Genomic DNA, 24,408 nt, shown 5'->3' on the forward strand with positions numbered 1-24,408 from the left:
CAATAATCATACAAACTACGAAGTATGCTCTAGTGTAACTGTCTTTATGGACGGAGTATGGCTCTTTTCAATTGTATAAAACGACCGCAGGCTGGTGGTAGAATCTAAAATGTGACCATCGGGCCCTGCCAAGAAACTCTGAGTTGGCCTGATGATCGTTACCGCGAGCAGGTTACATCTGCACGACAATTATTTCGTCCAGTTCTCGAAAGCAGAGCGAACATGGGAAATTTTGTAGTTCCAATAGGCACGCGGCGCCTTTGGAATCGTAATTTGTGCAGAGTTCAGGGAGAGAGATGGGGAGTCCGACTGTGCTCCCGTGGATCCCGGTCCATTAGGTGGCTAGACCAGCATGAGCTACTACGGAGTACCTAGGTATGTAGTTCAAAGCTAGGGCAATTTGCGTATTGAATAGATGGGAACTAATTCTGCGTTCCGTCCAACTGTGAATTTTATGCGCTGGCATTGGTCATGATTCAATCTATTAGTTAAAATCACGCCTTGCTCGAGGTTGTACTCACCTAGGCAGGCAAGTATCTGGTCTCCGACGGATTATGCAAGACATGGCGTTAATTGAAATCCAGTTTGTCCTGTTGATACGGAGTCCGGCGGTAGGCCTACGCTCTCAAGTGCCTTCCAGTGCGGAATACACGATCTACGGAGTACTGGAGGTAATATTATGATATGAATGGACACTACGGACTACTACTAGTAGGCAGTCTATCCAGGCAACAATTTCCCATGAGCTATTCTAAAAAGGAGATGTGGATACCGATCTTGAACCGGCCCGGGATTGAGTTGACTCGTGCCAAGTCAGCATGACTTCCAAGGTTCGCTGAAAGGAATAACTTCCGAGTCCAACTTGAAGGTTGGAAGCTTGAAGTTCAAATTGAACTCGACTACCCGAAATATGTATCAGTAGTAGTAGCTGGTATACTATTTAGTACTCTACTAGAGTAGTAGTAACCATCTAACTCGGATCCAAAAATTTCTCGAAACTTGAATTGATTATAATTGGTCTTTAGCATCCAAACAGGGATGCAAAAAGAACGAATCCATAAAAATTATGTACAATATAGCATGTGCCAAGCAGTAGTGATCCACACAACCGGGCCAGGCATTACTTGAAGCCAACTTCCGCTTCCTGTGTAGGCACAGGGGATCCGGAGTCCTCCAAGTGCTGGGCATAAACCATCTGGGCAATTGCATCTTCCGTCTGCAGATATGTTCGACTGCCTCGAATGAACCAAAAGGCGATCGCGATGACTAACATGACACCAAATACGGCAATGGCGTAGTTCATGTCGCTAGGCGCTGGGTTTGGAGCACCCGGGAACAGGAAGAAGATGGTTGTGATGATGCAGTAGACAATACTGACCCAGTTGAACCAGGGGCCCCAGCGACCAAGACGGAAGGGCCCGGGAGGCAGCTTGTCACGACCAGTAATAAGCAGCGCAAGGATGGGCATGGCATACGAGACGGTCAAGGCAATGGTGCTGACACTCAGAATGGCCTCGAGCACGGTGTTGGCAAACAGGTACAATATACCAACAATTCCGATAATGACACCCTGACCCCAGAGAGCTCGGGCAGGGACTTGCCAAACAGGGTCGACATGACTGAAGTATCGGCTCCAAGGCAGGCCACCATCACGAGCAAACCCCCATGACAACCGAGAGGCGGTGGTTAAAACGCTGATTCCCTGTCCTAGGCCGTTGAAAATAAAGAGGGCAATCAAGACAGCGCCGCCCTTCAGGCCAACGGTCTCAAGCATCAGCTCCATAAATGGGAGGTCGGCTCCGGCGACGTTATCAACGTTCTGGATGCAGAACAGGCAGACTACCATGAAGATAAATCCTGTGATAGCGCCAAACAATACCGCCATCCAGATAACACGGGGAGCATTCTTTCGCGGCGCAGGAATCTCTTCCACCATATGAATGACCGAGTCGAAGGCCGTCAAACCATATGCGGCTTGCACAAGACCGGTGAACCAGACAACGCCGTCACTCCATCCGGTCTCATTCATCCATTGGCCAAACACGAAAGATGGAGGCTGGAATTTCAGATCGCTCTTGACGCCGACGCAAATAAGCATCACCATCGATAGAACGACAAAAAGTCCTGCAAACCAGACACCAACAAAGTTATTGATCCACGGCAAGATCTGCTCACGACGGCAACTAACCACATTGATCGCAGTCAAAAGGAAGACTACACCAATATAGACGACAAAGTTGAGCCACCCCAGGCTAGCGCCGGACCAGTCAGGATTGAACATAGTCTTCATGCCCAACAGAAACTCGGTCATAAAGGCGACTTGCGAGGCGGTTAATGTCCACCATCCGAACGTGTTGATCCAGGCGCACATATATGAAACAAAACGACCGAGCGGGGTGGGCCACAGACGGTAGACCCAGTAAGCCTGCCCGAGGGCCGTAGGCATACTGCTGGTTAATTCACCTAGCGAGAGGGCGACGCAGAGGTTACAAGCCGTGACCAGCACCAGGCCCCAGAGAATGGTGATAGAAGCGCCATTGGAGAGACCGCTGCTCAAATCCTGAGCAAAGGTCGAGTATGTTCCTATGAATCGAATATGGTCAGCGTGTTGAAGAAGATACCCCAAGGTGGCGACTCGCTGCTTGCCACCTGGAGGGGATGATGATGGTGCATACCGAGAACACAGAAAGCCAGAGCAAGCATGCTCCAGATGTTGAATTTGCGTGTCAGCGCTTGGGCATGGCCCATCGCAGCCAGGTCGGTCGCATCTTGCACATCCTGCTCATCTTCGATGGGTGGCTTGAGGGGAAGCGAATTTGTTTCAACGTCCATCGTACTTCAACCTGAGGCAATAAAGATCAATTCAGCGTAGAGGCGAGTAAGAGATACGCCCATTTTCTGCCAAAGCTGGATCAGGAGAAGAGAAGGGAGCCTTCTGAGATTGGTATCCCGGGATTATATGTGTATCTCTGTCTCTCACAAGACGGAATTCCGCGGTGAACAATCGCCCCCTCACACACGGACCATGCAGTATCAGTGTCGCGTTCTCTTCCCCCAGGAAAAATACGGGGCACAGATAAAGCTGGGGGTGGAGCGAGCCAATGGTAGACTCTATGGAAGCTGGATTGAGTGGACACAGTAGGAATTGGTCACGCAGTCAACCAATGTTGGTCATAAAAAAGATCAACTCTGGACATTTTCTTTCGTTTTTTTTTTTTGCGGGGGCGGAACCGTGAAAGATCCACAAATGGCACCGCCCTCGGCAGGACTTTCTCGAGTGAGCCACATCAATACTATCATGACTCCATTCTCTCCACAGATAAGCATATGTATGTAGGATAGATTCTGAGGAAATGGGACCGGCATTTGGAATTGTAGTAATTGAATACATATAGAATAGAGATAAGTAGATCGGTATACATTACTGCTAAGTTAATTGTTGAAGAACCATGAAGGTGATGTGACATCGGCATTTTAGGCTATGCCACGGCTTGTGTCACTTACCTTTAGTATCCACTTCATGTGGTGGTATCAGCCAGTGGTTGTAGAATGTTCATATGGTAGCTATTTCCCAGCAGACACGAATAAGCATATCTACATGTTAGGGTCATGCAGCCATCCGCCATCCACCTTCGTAAGCTATCGAAGCGTGAATTGACGGGTGGCAACACTAGCTTAAAACGGCAAGTCCATGCGGAATGATAAGAGAGCCGCTATCGCCAGCGGACAATTGTCCGCTGGCTTCCGTCCTATCCAGGACATTGACAATGCTGTTGTAGTTGATGAAACACATCTTATCAGCATTATCACTCCGGTAGGGCTGAGATCCCTGATAAAATTTATCGTCTCATTAGTTGTGGAATCGATATATAGCATACCGATTTAGACTATGCCTAGATGCCCTTGACAAGTACCTCACTCGCTTGTATAAAGCGTACTTGGAGGGTCAAGGAACATTCAAAGCCACATTTTGTCCGAGAGCCAATCCTGCCGAGCGGCAGTTTTGGGCTGAAAGCCTCATTACCAATTGACTCATGAATAAGGAAAGACGAAACGATGGCTTGGGCACAAGGCCGCGGTATATGGAGTATGGTCAAGGTCATATATCGGGGAAGGGGGCATGATTCCCGCATGATCGGGCGCAACGAGAACGCAAGCGGGAACGTGGCAGCCGATCGAAAGGCGAAATGGATCGGAAGTTAATTTTAGGGATTGTCCGTTATACAGACCTGATGATCCGGGAGGGGATTTCCGAGAGCTGGGAGCTGTGTCTCCGTATCATTGGCCAGTATCGCCGTGCTCGGTGCTGGAATCTCTTTGTCTTTCCCTTTTTGGTCCGGTAATGAAGACTGGGGATTGCAGATGAATACGTGTTGTTGTGATATACTCTTGGTTGACGGATGTTGAAATGCGGGGTGATTTTATGTTTGAAAGTGTGCTAAACGGCCATCATGCTTTCATTTCGTTTTCGTAGAAACCAAAGATTTTACGCGACAATGGGCATTAATGGCGCACTCGAAATTCATGAAGTATTGCCGCTTCTATGATAGTCAGGTACCGCGCAGAAGCCAAACCTGTTTAGGAATTCACAGCCAGACCGGCCTCGGTTAGGTGAGGTTGAAGCGATATCCGCTATAGGGGTCGTGGTCGTGGCAGGATGAGCATCAGCGCTAATGATTGATTCCAATTTCTTGCACCATCATCAAAATGCCGCAGCTGATTTCCGCCCGTGCATGAAATTCTGCTTTCCCTTCTGACTTCAAGAAAAGCGGCCGTATCTGCTGATCAGCAACCCGTGCCGAGACGGCTGTTGACTCGCAATGTTAGCAGTCAATGAGTCTTGCATGGGTGATTTATTCGACCTTGTCAGTCCATTTAGCAGCAAAGTCGCATTGATGGAGCCCAAAATCCCTCGTCCTGAGTCTCGAGCATAGCGCCCCCGAATGCTGATGTGGTACTCGAGCACTTTGGCAAACGCTTCGTACCAGAAATTTGAATTCGACATTAACATTGAGACTACTCTCAGCCATTTATTATAATATCGGAGGTGACAATGCGAGAGATTGTTCATGGTGAGTGCATGTTGGGTGGAAGATTTGGACGTTTTCGAGCTGTAGCTCGTCTTCTTCACAACTCCGGTCATTCAGAATCCAAAATCCAGACAGCATTCGGAAATACTAAGCATCATATTAGACAAACGCGTGAAATTAATTAGCAGAAAATGAATTCGAGAGTACAGCTGACCTTTATATTTTGAAGCAATCTGACACTGTGTACCGATGACACACAACAGGCGCAACCCTTCCCCGATCGGGCAACATCAGCCAATGCAGTGGACCCGACTACATCCACCACCAAGCATACAATTGAGAGGAATTGAGCATGAAAAGATAAATCAACCGAGTCTTGGCAATTACATTGATTCTTGACATAACTATCGGATAGATTTCCGACCCATCAAGACGAACGAGAAACACTTTTGTTGTCACCATGACCCGAGAATGACCATATAAAGATGGGAGAGGTAAAGGAGAAAGAAAATCACAACCGAAACGCCGCCAGATCCCAACCATGTCACAAAGACCATATATCACCCCAAGCAACGCCTGATCGACAGATTTTCGCCGATTCTAAATGTACAATTCGTGTCACGGTCATGAAAAGGAAGCTCAACGAGCAACACCAACCAGTGGTGTGATCGTGTGTGACGCTCATGCATCAAATCACACGCGAGGCTGTTTTGAATGGCGCCATATTCCGCCCGGGAGCAGATTCTGTTTCAGAAGTGCTAGCTCCTTATGCAAGGCTTGATTCTCCTGCTGAACGTTGTCGATATAAGTGAGTGCGTTGGTGAGAATCTCGGATTTCTTGAGAGAACCAGCTCCGGCTCGTGAGGTCTGCTTATGCACTCCAGCTGGAGATATGGCCTTTTCCAGCGAGAGGAACTTGGCATTCATGTTTGTGCGGTAGCGCTTCTCAATGATGTTGTGAGCAGCGCGCTTGGCAGCATTGCGTGTCTGAGGGTCTTGATTGGTTGAGTGATTAGAGTCTTGGGAAAGACTGCGAGTCTTCCGACCGCTAGATGTTGTTGCTGTTGGCTGCTTCTGAGTGCGAGGGGCGCTGTATTCTTCAGTCTTGATATCTGGGCTCGAGGACCACCTCGATGATGAAGTCTGTGAAGCATTCCGAGTGACGGGCTTGCTAGGGTTGACGGATGGCTCGGGCAGGGCGAGATCGATCGATTGACGAGCCCCAGTTGACCAAGATTGATCGTCACTGTCAAGCTCCTGTTATATCAGGTTAGCGTTGTCCCTATTTGATCATGCATCAAGCTGCGGGTGTGGATATCATACCGAAGAAGGGGAGATGGCTTCATCGCCGGCTGGCATCGTGAAACCGTTGATCGCGGTCGGGGTTCCGAAGGGATCCATGAACAGATCCTTGGTGTCGGCATTGGTCATTTCGGAAAAGTCGAATGAAACAGGATCCATATCGGCTGGATTGACAGAAAACAGATCGATGGCACTGTCGTAGGTCCAGTTGACGGGCAAAGGGTCAGTTCCCTTGGTGCCAGGGAACATTTCCATCGGACGCGTCTGTGGACTAAGCTGTTGATTGAGATATCGCTCATCTTCCGCCGTTAAAGTCGACATTGGATTTGGTCGACTAAAAGCGGCCATCGTGGAGATGGGAGGGATACACATTGAGAGGATGCTTGTGTTGATCAGCGGTAAGTGGAGTCGAGTGAGGTATCAGAAGATATCGAAATATCAATGACGAGGCAAGTTGAAAGAAAGGTGGTGGGATCGAAAGGTTATAAAGTAATAATGAATCGATCGAAACAGATGTTACCGTGGAACAAATTTAGGTTCCAATCGGCCGCAGCAGCAGTTATATACCTACCCGAAAGATCTTCGTCAAAAATGGGCCAGGGGGGATGGGGCAGATCCGGAAAGGATTACGACTGCTTCACGGTCGAATGGCCGAAGCTAGGAGCCGAGATCTACTTGTGATGTCAGGGAAGACGCCAGGCCAAAACGAGCAAAAGACCCTGGTGCCACAAACGGCGTCGTCTCCGGGCGCGAAAAGCTATTGCGCCCCGGTGCAGGCGAGCCGAGATCACCTTAGCATACTTACTACTAACTACTAATATAAATTATAGTTACCTCAAGCTAATACGGCCGGCTCCGAATGCAGCCGTTAGCCCTTTCTGATGGGCCCCAAGCAAGAGAAAAGGGTGAAACCGTTGAAGACGAGGCCTGCCAGGGCCGGGGCGAATGTCAGCGGTGGAGACCCAGCGGATGTCGATCCAGTCAGTTGGAGTTGCCAAGTGACGCCGGCCGAGACTCGGAGCCGAAAAGGCTAGCAATTATTGCTTTATATAGTAGGCCGAAAGTACTTCGTACTTTATTTCCGGTGCAAGCGGTTAGTGTATACAAGGTATCTCTTACTAAGTAATAACGCGGACTCCTGATTGACTCTTTTTGTTTGCCCTAAAGGCTCGGCTTGAGCGGAAAAATTCATTTCCTGGTCACTCTGCATGCTTGCAGGACCAAGATAAATCCCTGCTTTGCGACCCGTCAGGGTAAACAGGACCTGGATGAGGTATTCGTACAGCTCAGCTGCAGCCATATAAAATCCAGAATAAAACTCCTATTTAGCACGTCATGTTTGTGATGTGCTCTATCCTGGGCAAAGAATTCTCGATCAGCCGCATGATCAGGGCTTAATAGTCACAAAAGCCAATATGTAACTATTACCCCAACGGAGTAGTTGCCACTATCGGTAGATATAATATTGAGGACATAATGCATCCAAAAACAGTGGCATATGTATCCTCTGAATGGAACAGTCGCAACCTCGTCCCCTCTCCACTCGTACGAATTCTTCCGACGTGTCAACTCCATGTGTCGTCGCCCGTCTCGATTGACTGGGATGTCTGCAGACTGCAGCGTACTTGCAGTGTCTGCGATGTCAATCATGATCCAGACTCCATGCACCACGCCCCCGTGAAACCGAAACAAATGCAATGCACAACTTCCGTCCCGCACCCATAGGAGTGGACCGAGTACGACTGGCCACTGCCCATTCCAAGTCCACATAATTCCCGCTGACCTACACATATCACAAACTCTCCTGTCAGTTGCCGCTTTGGGCCATGGGGTGACTCGGATCGAGTCCTTCCTCGCCCGCAACCCGGGAGCCGCCGAACTTTGCTATGTATTCTGCGACAAGGCCAGCCTCGTGACTCTTAGCCTACACTTCCATGCCCACGAAATTGAAACGGAACATCCCCAAGATCCATTCTCGGTGAACGGTTCCGTGCGTTAAATTCTCCGCCATACGGTCATCTCCTGATCTGCCCATTCTTTTTATGTTTTCATGAACAGCGGGACGATATGCCTGCCAAAATAAGTTCCGGCTGCTGGTACCTGTGGAAACCTGCCGTGCCGGCGCCTTGAATATATTGGCACTGCGTATGTGGCTTTCAATTCCTGCCTATCTCCATTTTAGATTCTTCAACACCTGTTCCTGGCACCATCGACAGCAGCGCCCGAAGTGCAGGAAATCCAGATCTCGGTCTTGAGCAGCCGATTTCGATACCGAGCCGAGTGGGCCCAAGCCACTCTGTTAGCCTGCTGCAAGCTGACCGTTATCCCCCCTTTTTCGGTGACATATCATAGTCAATCGACTGTAGTCTCCCGCATCAGTCTGCTATCAGTCGACATGGCAGCCCGCTGGCCCGGCGTGGATACAATACTAACGCTAGCATCGCCAGATGACAGCATCCACGGATCTGAACTGGATCTGATCTGCCGGTCTCAAGCTTCCCCGGATTTCGGGTTCCGGTTACGGGATCTACGTCGGTATATAACGACAATGTGGACACAGAATGCAATATAACTGAATATCTAATATGGAGGGATAAAGTCTGAACCACCCTGTTGAGAGACATCGGCTCGGCCTCTTTTTCTCTTTCATTTTTTGTGGGGTCGAGTCCGACATGATGTCGAAAGTCCAGCAAAGGATTCGGGTAACTCGCATTGAATTTATCTCGAGTGAAGGCAACACATACTTGAAATTTACTTACGCAGTGAATTCCGCAATATTCCAAGGTCCAAGGCTGTGAGGCATGATTGCGGAATCATTGCGGCTCATGCCTCTTTGCCCAGGCGTAATTCCTCTAGTTCAGCCACAGGGTTAATCATCAATCCTGCATGAAGAGGAACTTCTATCTCTGGCTGGCAGAATTTTTGGACCGTTGGTTGTGGTCAGTCATTTAAAGAAAAAAAAAAAACCAAGCAAGGAATTGGTTCTAGCGCAACATGCATTGGATCGACATCAAAAAGACATTGCTCACGTCCAGATTTGAACTGAAGACCTCGGCATTACTAGTGCCGCGCTCTACCAACTGAGCTACGCGAGCTTGTTGATGTGTTGGTGTGTACAAGTTGGATTTATGAGAAAAAAAGGAAAGTACAGAAAGATATAGCAACTTCGTCATAGAAGCGGTGGGAGAAGTGGCTCTAAACACCATTGTCACGATTTGTGACGCACTTCGTGCAACAATACGGAGTCGATAACAGAATATGGGTTTGCAGGGTATGCGGGCACGAGGCTCGGGCGGCATTTTGCGAAGTGGAGATCAATTTGAGCTCTTTTACTCGTCCACCAGGAGACTTCTTTCAATTTCCAATGCATTCTCGGCCTACTCGAAGAGGCTCACGAGCCGATCCCAGCCACTCAAATTTTACTTTTTCGATCGTCGGCGATCTCGAGCGAAGATCTCGTTCCAAGCATCGGGTCGAGGGGCAGCCCTAGTGGATCCTTTGCCTCTGATTCTGGTACGAGTACATGCACACACATCAGCGCTGTTGTGTACTCCTCCCATATCCCCTCTCAAGCTACATACGTCATGATGCCGGGTTCCAATTTCATCGCAGGTATTGCCGTCCTCAACATGCGAGTAGTGGATTTCTGACTGTGAAACTGCATCAGGGTCCATGGTCAGCCCAGCTTTGCCACCTATACCCCTCGTTGGGGCAACTGGTCATCCGCTATGGAGTACATATGTTGCCCATTGAATGGGCAAGATCGCTTTGATCCACGCGCATTAGCCCCACCGTTCTTGCCCAAGCGAATGGAGCAACAGAGAGTTGAGATGGAGGGGCCGATCGATATCATCCGCGACGACGATTCATGCGCTAGACTGGAGACTGGAGCCCAGTGACGCAGACAGAGTCAGCTACACAATACGTGCGAATATTTCGGTTATAAATAATAAGGCTCCAGTCAGGGGGTGGCCCCATCATTCGAACCACGATTTCCTATCCCAACTTGAATCGACTGTTAATATGTCTCTGTAAGTACTGCGTTGCTACTGCAGTGTTAGGCAATACCTTTTACAGGATGACAACTGACAATAGTAAACAAAGTACACCAGAAAAACAAGTCGAAGACTTGATCAAGCGCCAAAACCTCACTGACGATGAAGTCTGGGAGCTTTTTGACGAACTCAAGCCTATCGGCCCCGACCATTTCACAGGCGCCTGGAAAGGCGGCAGCGTTAACACCAACCACCCGACCGAGGGAAAGATGGAGGCCCTGAAATGGGCTGGTAAAGACTTCCGATCTACTGAAGATGTTGACCCCATTATGGTATACAAGGAAGATGGTTCTCGTGCTTGGAATGAGGACTGGGGTCACGCCAGGGTAAGTAATTCTTGAGGATTATGTTGCGTGCTAGTCCTCGGCGAATATAAGCTGACGCTGTACCCCCCCAAAGCTTCGTCCTATGCAATACCGTGATGGGATTACGACAGCCATGATCTATGATGATAAACCCATCATTGACTATTTCAAATACGTCAATGACACATTGCTTTTGGGAGCGATGGATGCGAAGTCTGCACCGGGAACATTTTTCTTTTACTTGTATAAATAAGATAACCTTCAACTTGGAATGAGGAGGCTTCTGGGTATCGCAATTACTAGTAGGCCTCTTTCAACTCCTTTCGGGATGACTACTAGCATAGGTTCATACTTCGAGGACTAAGGCAATAACATATAAATACAATCTTGGAACCAATGAAGGAGGCCGACAAGCGAAAATTTAGATAAACATGTTTGAAACCAAATCCATTTACTAGCAATCACCTGGGCAACCATAGTATTATTAAACGCAATCTCAAACCGAGGAATGAAATGATATTTTCATCAAGCGACCACATCTTTCATGAATAGCTATAGGCTTCACCACCCTAGTCGGATAGCGGTATAAGTATATCCAACATCCAGTACTTCAAAAGAAAGGCGGCGGAGCAGCATTTTTGTAGTCTGGAATAGGCATACTGGTCAAGATCTCACCGATATCGGTGCCAATATGCTTTCTTTGTGTGTTGTCGGGCATTGACAGAACAAACAGCAGATGCTGGATCCATGAACCGGACAAGCGATCTTCTGATGCATTGGTTCTTCGAGTTACAGAAGCGACAACGTCAATCCAAAATGCTAGTAATTTCCGACCATCATGGAATATGTTTACTTGAAGCATCACATTCTGTACCTAAATCTGACCCATGGCAGTTTGTTTGATTGCTTTTCCGAGAATTGGTAGAGTCCCACCCGATAGTGTTTCAAGTTGATTTTTGTCATCATCAACGATTCGCATTGTTGAAGAACCACTATCCTCAAGAAAGTCTAAGTTGAGCGTAGTCGCCATTGTACTTGTTGCCTGGGTAGCTGGCTTTCGAATGGTTATATGAACCTATTCATGTCAACTAATACTTGTAAACTTAGAATTGATTTCGTGAGAAATACCGTTTGGAGCGCAAATCTATTGTGGCGCGAGTTTAAGGTAAGAAACACGTATAAATGGCCCGGCCTAAATCCATCTATCTAAATATTCGGATCAGTACTGCAGGGATACTTGTCTGTGAGTTGTTTCAGACTGAAACTTACACCCTCTACCCAAAATCCCTTTGGACCATACTTTGCGCTAAGAGCATAGAGTTCCTGAATATCTAACTTCTTAGGACCAGCAATCAATTGACCATATGACCAATAAGTGACTGCATTTTCATTCCAGTGTAGGTTTTTGGAGCGATATGCAGCTATAATAGATTTAACGTTGGAATGATTATTGTCATTGTCTTCCTTTCCAAGGCTTTCTTCTAATTGTTTCAAGCAACTAAGGCGCTGGACAACTTCCCAAGTAAGTCCATGAGGTTCGGATTTGACCATGTTCCTACAGAAAAGGAAAATACCCATCGGCGTTAGTGCGGGAAATGAAAATGTAAAGAAAAGAATATTAATCTAGGTTCCGTAATATCTTACATTTGTTGGTGCCTGATATCAGAAAAAGTTTTCAACCTGCTTTCGAACAATTGAGGCATGATACCCACAGAAATACCTTCTTCAGCTCTCTTAATTTGGCCTTCGATATTACTTCCAGAAACTTTAGCGAAGAAAAAAGGAATGTACTCTTGGTCTTACTCTGAGCTGAGATCCGGCTCATCCGCACTCCATCCTTCGGGTTACTGAGATGGGTCCGTGATAGGAACCCCACGCGGCTCCCATACCACCCTTTCAGGTCTTACTTGCCCAGAAGTTCCAGGGAAATCAAAACTGGCCCCACGGCTGAGAAGGGCTGAAAGAGAAGCATGGGGTGAAATTGGACCTCGTTTCTTGCCTTTTTCCCTGATGGGGGCTCGCAGTATCAGCATTGTTAGAAAAAGAGTAGCGGGGCATGGTACCTTAGTCGTCGATAATTTAAACGTAGTGGCGTTGTAGGCGAGTGGTGGGCATTCTGATCTGGGATAATGATTACCTCGGATTTAAATGCAAAGTGTATAAGTGGCAGAGCAAAAAGAGTCACGAATAAATCACGACCGTCCATATTCGTGCCTTTCATTCTTGAGAACGCCTTCATTCATCTGCAGAAAATCCAAGAATCAAAGAAAGCGGTTGAGCCGAGTAAAAAAAAGCCCCAAGGACACCTGATAAAGAAAACCAAAGAGCAGCCTTTGAAATATCAACCAAAGATTGTACTCCCGAGACCATCCATTAAATCTTCATAAGAACTCCTCTCGACGCTACCAACCCTTTCTTTCTTTCATGGCCTCAACCCAAACAAACCCGTCCCCCCGTGCAATCACCCAAGCACCCATTCTCTCGCCAGCGTGCCCTGATACAGAAATAAAGACACCCTCAGTGCCCTGATATATTGTCTCTGAAATATGATGACGAAGGAAGGAACCGATGAAAGGTGTAGATTGAGGATGACAAAGGAGGTAGGCTGACAAGGCGATCTAGAGCTGCCCGAGGCATCGCCTCGGCAGAATATAGGGCGAGTTGCTGGCTTAAAAACCGTTAGATCCCTCGCTATTATAATCTGTTGGGTGCCGCGGGGGCGCTCTCTGTTGATGCTTATGACGGGGAGGCGGTATCATCGATTGCTACAAAGAAATCTATCTTTAGACTACTAGTTGGTAGATTCTGAGTATGATTTATGAGAGAGGAATGTATCTGAGTCCGGGCGAGCTATAGGGGCTGCTGGATCGGGCAGAGAGGCATGCGTTCGAGAGGAGTCATTAGTATCCTGCTCCGGCTTTGTTGGCACAGGCGGTATCCCGCCTGGCCATGATGTTTTTCTTCTCTTTTTGTTCGGTAGCCAAGGTTCCATTTCTTTGTAAGCGCTACACTCGACTAGCTGCTGGTGTTTTATCGCTGCGATCGACACCCCTCCAGGGCTGCATTTAAAGTTACCATTGTGTCTTGCCAGCTAGGCTAGATATCAATCAAACTTGAAGTACACCTAGGCATTGTCTGTCCATTGCCTAGGTACCTAGTAGCTACTAGTAGAGTATATCATTGTTGCCTGAGTGAGTATTCTGATACGCAATAGTAATAATTCACGAAAATTGTCTTGTTGGGCAGGTACAAGCATTATGCAGGAATCCAAGTAACATGTGCCAATTGCGTGGTACAAGCGTTGCGTCCTTTGTACCCGCGGTCAGAATCAGCCATCAATGACGAAAATGAGACTAAAATGGCCCCGCCCCGATCTAAACGCTACGTCTCATTTTTAGATTACCTGATAAGTATGGTTAAATAGTTTGGACTAATGATGACTTTTCTACTGCACATCCATCTCGGCGCAATATTTGAAAGAATAGCACAGTGGACATTCAGCAGTTAAACCGATAAAACAAAGAAGTTTCCCAAGACCGAGTCTTGGTCCTCATACCAACTTTCCGGTCTTTCCGAGACCTGAAGAATGCTGTACATTCTCTATGCAATTAGAATACCGGGTGCTTAGCACAGCCACCTTGGCTGCTATGTACTCAAGAACTGTATCTTGGTCAACAGAACCACACATTACTTATGAAGAGAAGAGCAAAATCATTGGGTGATGGAAAGTCAATTGTACATGCACTCCCAAAATTTCGATTGCCCAGCCATTATTCGATAAGAATAGCAGGAAAAACGTCATGGGGAATACCTCGGAGCAAATCCCGGCGATCATAGAAGATCGGCAGTGAATGATACCTTAACAAGCCATCTCCCCGCAGCGGATACTACGAGTAGAATGGCCCCTTAAATGTAGTCAGCTCAGGGTCGGCGTTCAGTTTTCAGTAAAGCGAAAAGGGGTAATCGACAAAAGTTCCATTCACTAGGTAAATCCGACTTTAGAGACACTGGAAACCTCTCTTCATTAATGAGAAAATCGTCAAAAGGATGCTCTGCGAAAGTCGGTGAAAATTAACTTGCCTGGCCCTGAGGTGATGAAAGACATGTTTCAATTCTCCCGGATGATCGTCCCTCAAACAGGTTTACCCCCACTATAGTCGTTAGTCACTAATTATCCCGATCAGAAGTAACTAGTAAAATCCCCAATTTTTGTTGGTAATTGGGGTTAGTAGTGTCTCACCAGCTTTAACCGGCTCAACTGAGCGATTACAACAACCACCTGAGAGATGATGTATAAAGGCCCGTAGCCCTCAACATTGACTGACTCCATCACTATCCAAACCAAATTCAAAATGAAGTTCTCCCTTGCTGCCATCGCCGGCTTTGCCAGCGCCGTTGCTGCTGCTAAGCTTCCTGCTGCCTTCACCCTCGTCGCTGACGGCGGCAAGACCGTCCTCACCGACGGTGGTAAGTCAATAATAGTCTCTATTCGGCAAATGTACATGAGTTAATCCATACTACAGAGCACCTTTGGATCGGAGCCAACACCACCACTCACGAAATCGCCATTCGTAAGTTCCCAAATGGCCTGATAGCGTTCCGACTCTCATCTAACTCTATTGCAGTTCGCAGCGGTGCTAACGGTGCCGTCTCATTCACCTCACAAAATGGTGTCCCAACTGCTTTCCAGAACCTCTACATCGTGGAAAAGTCTGTCTCAGAAGTCGGCCTCACTCGTCCTCATTCCGGTGCTACACCCAAGGACGCCACCACTATCGGCTTCGACCAAACTGCCAAGGGCTACTTCTCCCACAAGGGCGACGCTTGGTTCGCTATTGATGGCTACGGAGAAAACAGGGCCAAGGAGATCTTCTGGTACGGTGCTCACAACGCAGAATATGCGGGCGCCAACCTTTGGGTCAAGGAGTTCAAGGAATAAGCCAGTGCAGCACTATGTGTAACATAGAAAGTGACTTAATAAGAAACCAAGTGGGATACCGATTTTTAGCCAGATTCCAGTTACAAATAATGGATTTAAACCTTCCGAATCCCTTTTCTCTAGCAAAGACATTATTTGACATAGAAGGACCTAGATGTTGCCGATCAGAGATTGAATGGTTGTCTCATAATCTTCAGGCTCCCGGCCTAGAATGTCCTTTAGAGCAGGAGAAACAGCCGCCGTCTCTCCATTCCTAATGGCTTGCCAGGCGGTGGACCACTCTCTAGAGAGATCAATACCGTGGTATGTGTGCTTATCCCCAATCTGGGGTAAATCAACGTATTGATCGACCGAAATCTCTTTGATGTGAAGCTTTTTGCCGAGAGCGCGACCGATAATTTCCGCCGTCTCCGCAAGCGAGATTTCCCTTTGGCCCGAAAGGAGAACTTTCTCGTTGAGATAACTAAATTCCGTTGGGCTCTTCGCGTATGCAACGACCAACTTAGCAGTTGCTTCGCCTAGATCGTCTTGTTTCACCCACGAGACGCCAGGTCCATCTCCTGAATGCGGAATCGTGATTTCTGCAGCTGGGCTCTTGGGATCAAACCAGGCCATATAGATAGGAAATGACTCTGAGTAAAGCCCCTCGCGAATGGAAGTAAAGGAGATTTTATCTCTCTGATCTGCGAGGTATTGCTCGGTCAGGAGGTGTGCGCCCATGACATGTGCAACGCTTTCATCGCCTAAATTGCCAGCAAAGCCAAGCGATGAGTAGAAGATGTGCTTCACACCACTTTTGATAGCCGCATCGATTGCGAGTTTGTGAACCTTTCTGTTTGTAAGCGTTTCATTCGAGATCAAAAATCCGGAATACTTACATCAACGCGATGCTGGACCTCAAAAGATGCATACGAAATCAGCATCAAGACATCTACCCCGTCGAATGCATTGGTCAAAGACGATGGGACATCATAATCGGCCTGTCGAACAGAAGCGCCTTCTCGGCTAACGGTGGCGAGCTTCTCGGGGTGGCGGGCGATTAGCAATAATTGCGAAGCAGGCACGAGTGTCTTTAGATGATTCACAACGCTGGATCCCAGCCCACCAGAGGCAGGGAAGACGCCGATGATTGGGCTCATTTCGCAAATATTCACGTCGGAATCCGATTAATTAACAGCGCTGCTGGGAATAAATTTTTTTCCCTTCGGATAAGTTGACAGTATAACAATTTTTAGACAGGCTCTTATACAATTGACAGTGCCTTTCTATGCTGATTAAAGTTCCAAGGTTGTGTTCACGAACTTGGCGGTGCGCGATTTGATGTTGCTTATAAATAGGGTGTTCGGTCGGCTGTCGTAAGAACCGAAGAATCGGACAATAGCTAGTATCTCCGTCCATCCGAAAGATCGACTTTTGTTATCTATCTTTCTTTTCAAATTTACTTAACCTGCCCAGTAGAATATTCTCATGGATGTATATTACATTAGAATAAACCTTGGAATGTCACAGGCTTGGAGCTACTCATGCCTTGTAGGACAGGATGTAACGTCCACCATCGTACTCTGTAACTGTGTAGTACTCCTTTCGCACGGAATTGAAGCTAAGGTCTTCGTTCCCAGCCATGAACCAACTAGGAAATTGTTGCGCTATCTTTCCCTCTTCCCAGGTAAAAAGGTCACCAGCCTTGGGATCTCGACCATTGCTCCGGCTGAGATAGAACTTGCCATTATATGAGACACCACCTTGCATGCGGAGGATATTAACACAGTGAGCCCAGCTTGAAGTGGCTATACCCTTGTCATCAGTGCGAAGGCGGCGGGTGGTTGAGTCGAGGTCGTATTTGACAAGTCGGATGGGCACATCATCGCCATTTTTATATTTTTCACCATCACGCACGAACTCGCCGACCAGGAGAGTATCGGGAGAGTCGCTGCGGTCAAGAGACATCCATGAAAAGCGGAACGGAGACGAGTCGCCAGGGGCCCATTTGTAGTAGCTAGGAATTTTGTTAGTATAAATCGAATCACGAACTATTCTACCTAGGTACTAGAAAATACTAACCGGACTTGAGGCAAAATATATTTGTGTCCAGCAGCAGAGAAACCGTCGCCGTTCTTGCCAACAGGATCCGCAATGTCAACCTCCCAGATGTTGTTGAGGTCAAAAGCCCGAATACCAATATTGGTGTCCACAACGAAGAGAACATCACCGTACCACACAATACCACCGGCATGGATAGCGATCTCCTTGAAGTCGTCATCCGCTGTGGGGTAAACCAGGAGAACATGGCGATATTCGTGCGTCTTACGATCCACGAAGCTGAGTCGAACACTATCACCATCGTCACGATGCCAGCTAACAATCCAGGCTTCGTGGTCATTCCACTTTCCAGTTCCAAGAGCATCTGCAGAACTGGTGATTCCTTGTGGTACCCATTTGGTAGTCTTGTAATCGCCCGAATTCCATGCCCATGCTTCTGATGGGGATCCGGTTCCAACCGAAGGTGACCCCTTGTTCAGGACTCTATTTGCCGATTCGAAGACAGCCGTGACGCTGACATTCTTTCCCGTGCCCTCAAAATGCTTTGCAAGAGCAGATAGATGGGTGTTGTCGGCTGATTCTTTGAGAGTAAAATCTCCAGCGTCTAAGCTTTTGCTTCCTGTGCAGGAACGAGAGTCGGCACCGCTAACAGGAGGCACGGATATTGCAAAGAAAGCAAGCGCAAAGCGGCAGACCGCTGAATACTGCATGATTTGGTACTGTCCCTGAAGCAAAATAAAATCCGAGCTAGTTGTCGAGAAGAGGAAGAAGATTGGGAACAAGGGAATTTATATGCCAGTGTGTAAGATAACGACGCAACGGATAAATTTTTGGGCAGGATACGAAAAATACCCTTAATCCATGGATTTTTAAAAAAATTTCCATCATCACAAACATCTCATGCTCGTGCCCCAAGATTATACGAGAGAGGCCCTGAACTGGGTGCCGATCACCCCACAATACGAGACTTGGCGGGGGTCAGGACTCGGTTAGGAGCTTAAAATAGCCGCAAGGGTTACATATTCTCGTGAATGTCGTATAACGAAAGATTAGATCTTGGCAACGCGGGAAATGAATCTGGAGTCGGATCTTCGCCCCATTGAGGAGGGAGAGAAAGAAGTATTGAGGAGTATTATTGGTTGTTGGGATACTAGGAAGAACTAGATTAAACTTGAACCTTCCAAGGTTGGAGGCTAAAACGTAAAGGTCTGCTGGTTACACTGGCATCCACCTGGGCAATGAGATGAAAGTCACCCAATTACCCTTGCTAAGTACATTTATTTGTGGTCGGTATATATAGACTCGGGCGGTTACTAGCAATACGGACATATCTACTAGTATGTACTAGTATACGAAATCCAAGTTGTGTCTACGGCGAAAAATGGGAATAAAGAATGTGCGCCTCTTTGCTTCATTCAATCATGCAATAAAAAGAGATGAGATGGTATGTATGAACTCCCGCCAAGTGACAAATTTCCTCTATAACAGCTGTACACCCGAAATTACAAGCCTCCAGTTCCGAAGAGCTCCATCTTGATGTTTCCCGATTTCACACCTAAAGCCTCAAGACTAGACTTCGTATCGTTCATGAATTCCTCGGGCCCGCAAACGTAATACTGGGTTTGGGAGTTGTCCAGGAATAATTCATCATTTGCATCGAGCTTTCTCAGATCCACTCGGCCAGCATGGTGATAATCCACTCCTTGCTTGTCGTCAGCAGAGGGGTGGCTGGTGAAGAAAGTAGCCTGGATATTCGAATTCTCTTTCACAACCGAGGATATGTGATCCTGGAAGGCACGGGCCTTGGAATTCCGAGCGCCGTGAATGAAGTGGAGTTTGCGATCAGTGGCTGATGACTTGGCGATCAACGTGTTCAGAATTGAGGTCATCGGGGTGAGGCCGACACCAGCAGAAATCAAGACGACAGGCTGGCTTTCTTCGATTGAGGAGTAGAAGAAATCTCCACAAGGATGGGAGACTTTGACTAAATCGCCCTTATTTTTAGACTCGTGAAGCAGGTTGGAAACGTATCCCGGGTGAGTTGCAGCACCAGGTTCACTCGAGTTCAACCCATTATCCTTCTTCACACTGATGCGATAATAGTTGGGCGAGGGTTTGTCACTGAGTGAGTACTGGCGAGGCTGATTATGTTGCAGCTCATCGATATGGACCTGGACCGAAATGTACTGGCCTGGCTGGAACGCAGGCAATGGCTTGCCGTCCACGGGGGACAGATAGAAGGAAGTTATTTCTTCCGATTCCTTGACCTTGTCGACAATATTGAAGTCGCGCCAGTCTGTCCATCCTTCGTTTTGCTGGTAGATCTGCTTCTCGCGGCCGATCATGATATCTGCCAATTGCCAGTAAGCAGCGGCCCAGGCGTCCTTGATCTCGGGAGTGAGTGCGTTTCCAAGAACTTCGCCCATGGCCTCGATCAGGTATTTTCCGACAATTTGGTAGTCCTCGGGCTTGATGTAGAGAGACGCGTGTTTGTTGCAAATGAGCTCCACGGCAGGACCCAATGCGGCCAAGTTGTCGATATTAGAGGCATAGGCAAATAGGGCACCTGCTAGAGCACGAGGTTGATGGCCGTTGGTCTGGTTGGGCATGTTGAAAACATTTTTCAGCTCGGGGTGGGCGTCCAACATGTTCTTGTAAAAGACAGTGGTGATGGTCTTGCCATGCTCGACCAGGACAGGGACTGTCGCCTTGATGAGTTGCATTTGGTCTGGTCGCAAACCTGAAATGGAACCCATGGTGAAGAGTGTGCGTTGTTTGATGTGAGATAATTGAGGTAATCGAGGTGAAATGCGGTATAGATCTTGAATACAACGGTCTATGTACTGCTGCCAGTGTGATCAAAGTATATGGGCATGAAATTTTCTTGTTGTGGGCCGGAAAAGAATCAAGTATTTATTCCAATCGTCAAATTATGACTCCATTCAAGCTCGCAAGCCCATGACCCGCCCTCGGCCGGAATAAAAAATCTAGAAATATCGAGATGGTGTACCTGGTCGGTACCTGCGGTTAAAACGGGACGGTAACGGATTATCCCGCATCTCCGCGGAGGTTGACCAAACCCCGACATCTGAGTGGCTGCCCTATTCACTATTGAAATCAAATTGTTTGACCCTGGCGTGTTTGTATTACGCCGACTGGAGTTTTCTCGGCGATAGTTCCAGTTTCAGGATGCCCGGGACGCGCCTACGCCTAACGACACATCTTTCTTCAGAGAGAATTTATCCAATATTTAAGAATGATATGACAGAGCGGGGCCTTCCTATTGCAAGCTCTGTAATAGCTTTAAATCGCCGATCGCCCTCAACAGATAGCAAGCTCCCGCCAATGAGAGCCACAAAGTTTGAAGTAAAACATGACTCCATTGGCTACTACAAATGATCGGGGCCTGCGCAGTTCGTCCCAGATTCTATGCCGCCACGTCGTTTAACCCTGCTAATTCACCGATGTTATTTTTCAAGTTTGGTCACGCCCCGGTCGCCAATCCCGACCGAATCAGCCCACACGAGAACGCCTAGGAACCGTTCGGCCCCACTGTGGCCGAAGTCCCTCGAGTTCCGACGCAGCCGTGTCTTCCAATCAAAATATCCTAAACATGAACTGGCCAAGCTGTCGCACCTGCAACCTTTATGAATAATCACCGCATAATGCAGCGGGGCATAATCAGAGTTCGCATATGTTACAAGCATCACCGAGATCTCTATGTTTGGCTTCATACGAGAGAAGAGTACTTATCAACTTGCAGAACAGTTATATATCCTTCCACTGTTTAACAATATGGTGTGTGGTGTGAAATTTAGCACTGACTATTCGAATTTCATGGCCTCTGAACAACCTCTCTGGTCGACAGCAAAGCATAGGACTATGCCCTCGGAAGTGGTAACAATTATTACCCCAATCTTACCCCCGTGAAATGAGATAGATGGTTTGCATAAATAAGGCGGCTGCATATTGATTTGGCAAGGATTTGCAATATGTAACTAGTCGTCCGACGAACAATAAGAAATACACGAATGACGAGGAAATTTCTTATCGGGGATGAGCTAAGACCCCCAGAATCCGATCGTCTGTTGATAGCGCAAGTCATGTAATGCACATTGACGATGATTCATACAATTCCAGAGCTTGAATCATGCCAAGTGGGCAAAATATGGGACGTTAACTTTTAATCGCCACCTGCTGACCAGATTCGAACCACATTGGTGTTTCTGGATTTTCAGCTGCCATTCAAGCCATATCCCAGAGATTTATATTTAGAATCCGTTAAATTTGAGGAATTAAGTATTCGCATCCAATTGTTACAAATAAAACGTGATAAAGACACTGACCAATATCACCGGACTAGATAATGCTGCGTACCCTCTGGAGGGACACATTCCAACAATGAGATACCAGTCAGCATTTCACCTGCCCGTCAATTCCAAATTGATCTCTGAGAACGAAAGTTTCAGAGCGTAGCTGAACTCTACATCTCGTTAAATTAACCTTCAAATGTAACAGCCTCCAGAAACTGCACTCTAGATGATGGGGGTTTGTGGGGTAGGATCTGATGTTTTACCTATTGTCCAATCAAAGTGGTTACCAATTTTTAAAGAGTCGATATTTGTGTGGAACCCCATTCAGAGTGTCAGATTGCGTTCTAGACAATGCCGGAACATCCGTTTGCGGACACTCGGAAGCACCCGTTTTGGCATATGGCTTGGCTTGACACCCCATAAACATGGTACACATTAGAATATTGACCTCACCACTGTTTATCGCCTGGAGTGCTATCTCAAATGCTTAAAAGTGCGCCTTTCTAAGCCGGGTAAAAATGCCCGGGCCAGCAAGCCTGCCCTAGCTATCACTACAGTGCTTAGCGACGAGCTCGCTCACACTCCGCGCCAAGATCCGGTCGATGATGAATGGACCAAGAATACCTCTGGTGAGCTTACTATAGTGACGTCTGAGATGGCCTGTCCTTGTTGGATAAATATCTCGTCACAGGGACGATTGGCATGTAATCGGTCGCCTGGACTTTTCGACGATTTAATACCTTCAAGTCTCTTGAATTCACCATCTGGATCGATTCAAACAATTAATTGAATGCCCAGCCTCGCCATGATCTTCCACAAACGTGCGCCATCTGGAGCTTCTACTCTGGCCGGCCCGCCGGGGCCCGGTGGTCGTGGCCAGCTTCCCATGTTGCAAATGCCTGATAGACTGCGGTATAACCTGCTTTGTGTAATGGGCGAGTTTGTCGGCACATTCTTGTTCTTGTTCTTCTCGTTTGCCGGAACCCAAGTGTCTAATACACCAATGCCTCCGCCTGGCTCTTACCCAAATACTTCGAATCTTCTATACTCGGCTCTTTCTTTCGGTTTCGCCTTGACTGTCAATGTTTGGGCATTCTTCCGCGTGACTGGCGGTCTCTTCAACCCAGCGGTACGAAACGCAACGCCTATTTGAATTTTTCGGAATGCTAATTTCAACAAGGTGACGCTAGCTCTTTGTATCACTGGTGGACTACCTCCGATGCGTGGTCTGTTTGTGTTCCCTGCACAGTTAGTTGGTGGTATTGCCGCGGCAGGTGTTGTTAGCGCTCTGTTCCCAGGCCCCTTGAATTGTGCCACCAGATTGGGTGGCGGTGCTTCGATCTCACAGGGTCTTTTCATCGAGATGTTTCTCACTGCCCAATTGGTCTTGGTCATTATTATGTTGGCAGTGGTCAAGCACAAGTCTACCTATCTTGCTCCCGTCGGTATTGGTCTCACATTCTTCGTCGCAGAATTGATCGGTATGCCTTACTCGAAATTAGACCCCATAGTTGTTAACTAACGTCAATCGATCCCTAGGTGACTACTATACCGGCGGTTCTCTGAATCCAGCACGCTCGTTAGGCCCCGATGTGATCAACCGCAGCTTCCCCGGATATCATTGGATTTACTGGGTTGGACCTCTCCTAGGCTCACTCCTTGCCTCTGCATTCTACCATCTCCTCTGCCTCGTCCGTTGGGAAAATACTAAATCCCGGCCAAGACTACAATGAATGGGAAGTCAAGGCCGGCAAGACCGAGTCTTCGGCTGCGTCGGAGCACACTGTCACTGATGGCCTGCACCATCATCCAGAGGGTGAGACAAGGCAACAGGTGCCTGTTCAGCAGCAGGTGTCTCCCGAGGAGCAGGTTTGAGATATAACTCAAGCATGAAATATTCATCCTTAGGGCGAACCATTGCAAATCCTGCAAGTGTTGTAGGATTTGACTGACTAGTATTTCTTCATCCCTTGCTACTACTATTCAGACTATCCATTATAGATATTTTGGATGGTAGTTCACTATATCTTGGAATTTTGAGCGTGGATCGTCAGGTGTACGTGGAATAATGAGCTTTATCTATATAACATAATGGCAGTATAATACTACTTGAGTGTATTTTTTGATTTGATTTTTTTCGATTTTCCATGTACCAACATCCATGCAGGACAAAGCAATTAATCATTGATTTTCAAGGTTAATTCTTCCCGGGAGGGGGGGGGGGGTAGGCCAATGATTTGAAGGGTACTGACACGTAGCCTGGCGAAAGCGGGTCAAGAAATAAGGATTTCCCCCTCTCTCGGTGAAAGCCCTAATCTATTCGTCTGTACTAGTAGTCTGCATTTTTTGCCAGTAGCGATTTCGATAGTCATTGCCAGAGCAAAATGCATCCATTCTAGCTGCAGATCAGCCGGGCGACCGAGT

At 47.5% G+C, this 24,408-nt stretch overlaps 9 protein-coding genes across 9 annotated transcripts; 3 read left to right on the forward strand and 6 right to left on the reverse strand.

Moving 5' to 3' along the window:
• Positions 1–1,120: 1,120 nt before the first annotated feature.
• On the reverse strand, positions 1,121–2,832 carry N7509_012835 (putative amino acid permease family protein; the record flags this gene model as incomplete). The annotated part of the gene is made up of 2 exons (XM_056637472.1): positions 1,121–2,649; positions 2,676–2,832. The coding sequence occupies 2 exons, from the start codon at positions 2,830–2,832 to the stop codon at positions 1,121–1,123; spliced, it is 1,686 nt and encodes a 561-aa protein (XP_056480979.1).
• Positions 2,833–5,723: 2,891 nt separating this feature from the next.
• Positions 5,724–6,680, reverse strand: N7509_012836 (uncharacterized protein; the record flags this gene model as incomplete). The annotated part of the gene is made up of 2 exons (XM_056637473.1): positions 5,724–6,287; positions 6,354–6,680. The coding sequence occupies 2 exons, from the start codon at positions 6,678–6,680 to the stop codon at positions 5,724–5,726; spliced, it is 891 nt and encodes a 296-aa protein (XP_056480980.1).
• Positions 6,681–10,355: 3,675 nt separating this feature from the next.
• N7509_012837 (DUF4334 domain-containing protein) lies at positions 10,356–10,945 on the forward strand (the record flags this gene model as incomplete). The annotated part of the gene is made up of 3 exons (XM_056637474.1): positions 10,356–10,363; positions 10,428–10,713; positions 10,787–10,945. 3 exons carry the CDS (start codon positions 10,356–10,358, stop codon positions 10,943–10,945), a joined length of 453 nt encoding a protein of 150 aa, XP_056480981.1.
• Positions 10,946–11,566: 621 nt separating this feature from the next.
• Positions 11,567–12,664, reverse strand: N7509_012838 (uncharacterized protein; the record flags this gene model as incomplete). The annotated part of the gene is made up of 5 exons (XM_056637475.1): positions 11,567–11,767; positions 11,821–11,898; positions 11,962–12,315; positions 12,413–12,539; positions 12,600–12,664. The coding sequence occupies 5 exons, from the start codon at positions 12,662–12,664 to the stop codon at positions 11,567–11,569; spliced, it is 825 nt and encodes a 274-aa protein (XP_056480982.1).
• Positions 12,665–15,044: 2,380 nt separating this feature from the next.
• Positions 15,045–15,631, forward strand: N7509_012839 (uncharacterized protein; the record flags this gene model as incomplete). Its single annotated transcript, XM_056637476.1, has 3 exons — positions 15,045–15,159; positions 15,216–15,263; positions 15,318–15,631. 3 exons carry the CDS (start codon positions 15,045–15,047, stop codon positions 15,629–15,631), a joined length of 477 nt encoding a protein of 158 aa, XP_056480983.1.
• Positions 15,632–15,781: 150 nt separating this feature from the next.
• On the reverse strand, positions 15,782–16,770 carry N7509_012840 (NmrA-like family protein; the record flags this gene model as incomplete). Its single annotated transcript, XM_056637477.1, has 2 exons — positions 15,782–16,459; positions 16,510–16,770. 2 exons carry the CDS (start codon positions 16,768–16,770, stop codon positions 15,782–15,784), a joined length of 939 nt encoding a protein of 312 aa, XP_056480984.1.
• Positions 16,771–17,152: 382 nt separating this feature from the next.
• N7509_012841 (uncharacterized protein) lies at positions 17,153–18,381 on the reverse strand (the record flags this gene model as incomplete). The annotated part of the gene is made up of 2 exons (XM_056637478.1): positions 17,153–17,627; positions 17,693–18,381. The coding sequence occupies 2 exons, from the start codon at positions 18,379–18,381 to the stop codon at positions 17,153–17,155; spliced, it is 1,164 nt and encodes a 387-aa protein (XP_056480985.1).
• A 792-nt stretch (positions 18,382–19,173) lies between these two features.
• On the reverse strand, positions 19,174–20,427 carry fhpA (flavohemoprotein; the record flags this gene model as incomplete). Its single annotated transcript, XM_056637479.1, has 1 exon — positions 19,174–20,427. The coding sequence occupies one exon, from the start codon at positions 20,425–20,427 to the stop codon at positions 19,174–19,176; it is 1,254 nt and encodes a 417-aa protein (XP_056480986.1).
• A 2,347-nt stretch (positions 20,428–22,774) lies between these two features.
• Positions 22,775–23,859, forward strand: N7509_012843 (uncharacterized protein; the record flags this gene model as incomplete). The annotated part of the gene is made up of 4 exons (XM_056637480.1): positions 22,775–23,113; positions 23,165–23,465; positions 23,524–23,675; positions 23,731–23,859. 4 exons carry the CDS (start codon positions 22,775–22,777, stop codon positions 23,857–23,859), a joined length of 921 nt encoding a protein of 306 aa, XP_056480987.1.
• Between the last annotated feature and the right edge of the window lie 549 nt (positions 23,860–24,408).

This window comes from Penicillium cosmopolitanum (assembly GCF_028827165.1).
Source record: "Penicillium cosmopolitanum strain IBT 29677 chromosome Unknown utg000012l:1.0-3308103.0:1.0-3310761.0, whole genome shotgun sequence".
In the NCBI taxonomy this organism is placed as follows: domain Eukaryota; kingdom Fungi; phylum Ascomycota; class Eurotiomycetes; order Eurotiales; family Aspergillaceae; genus Penicillium; species Penicillium cosmopolitanum.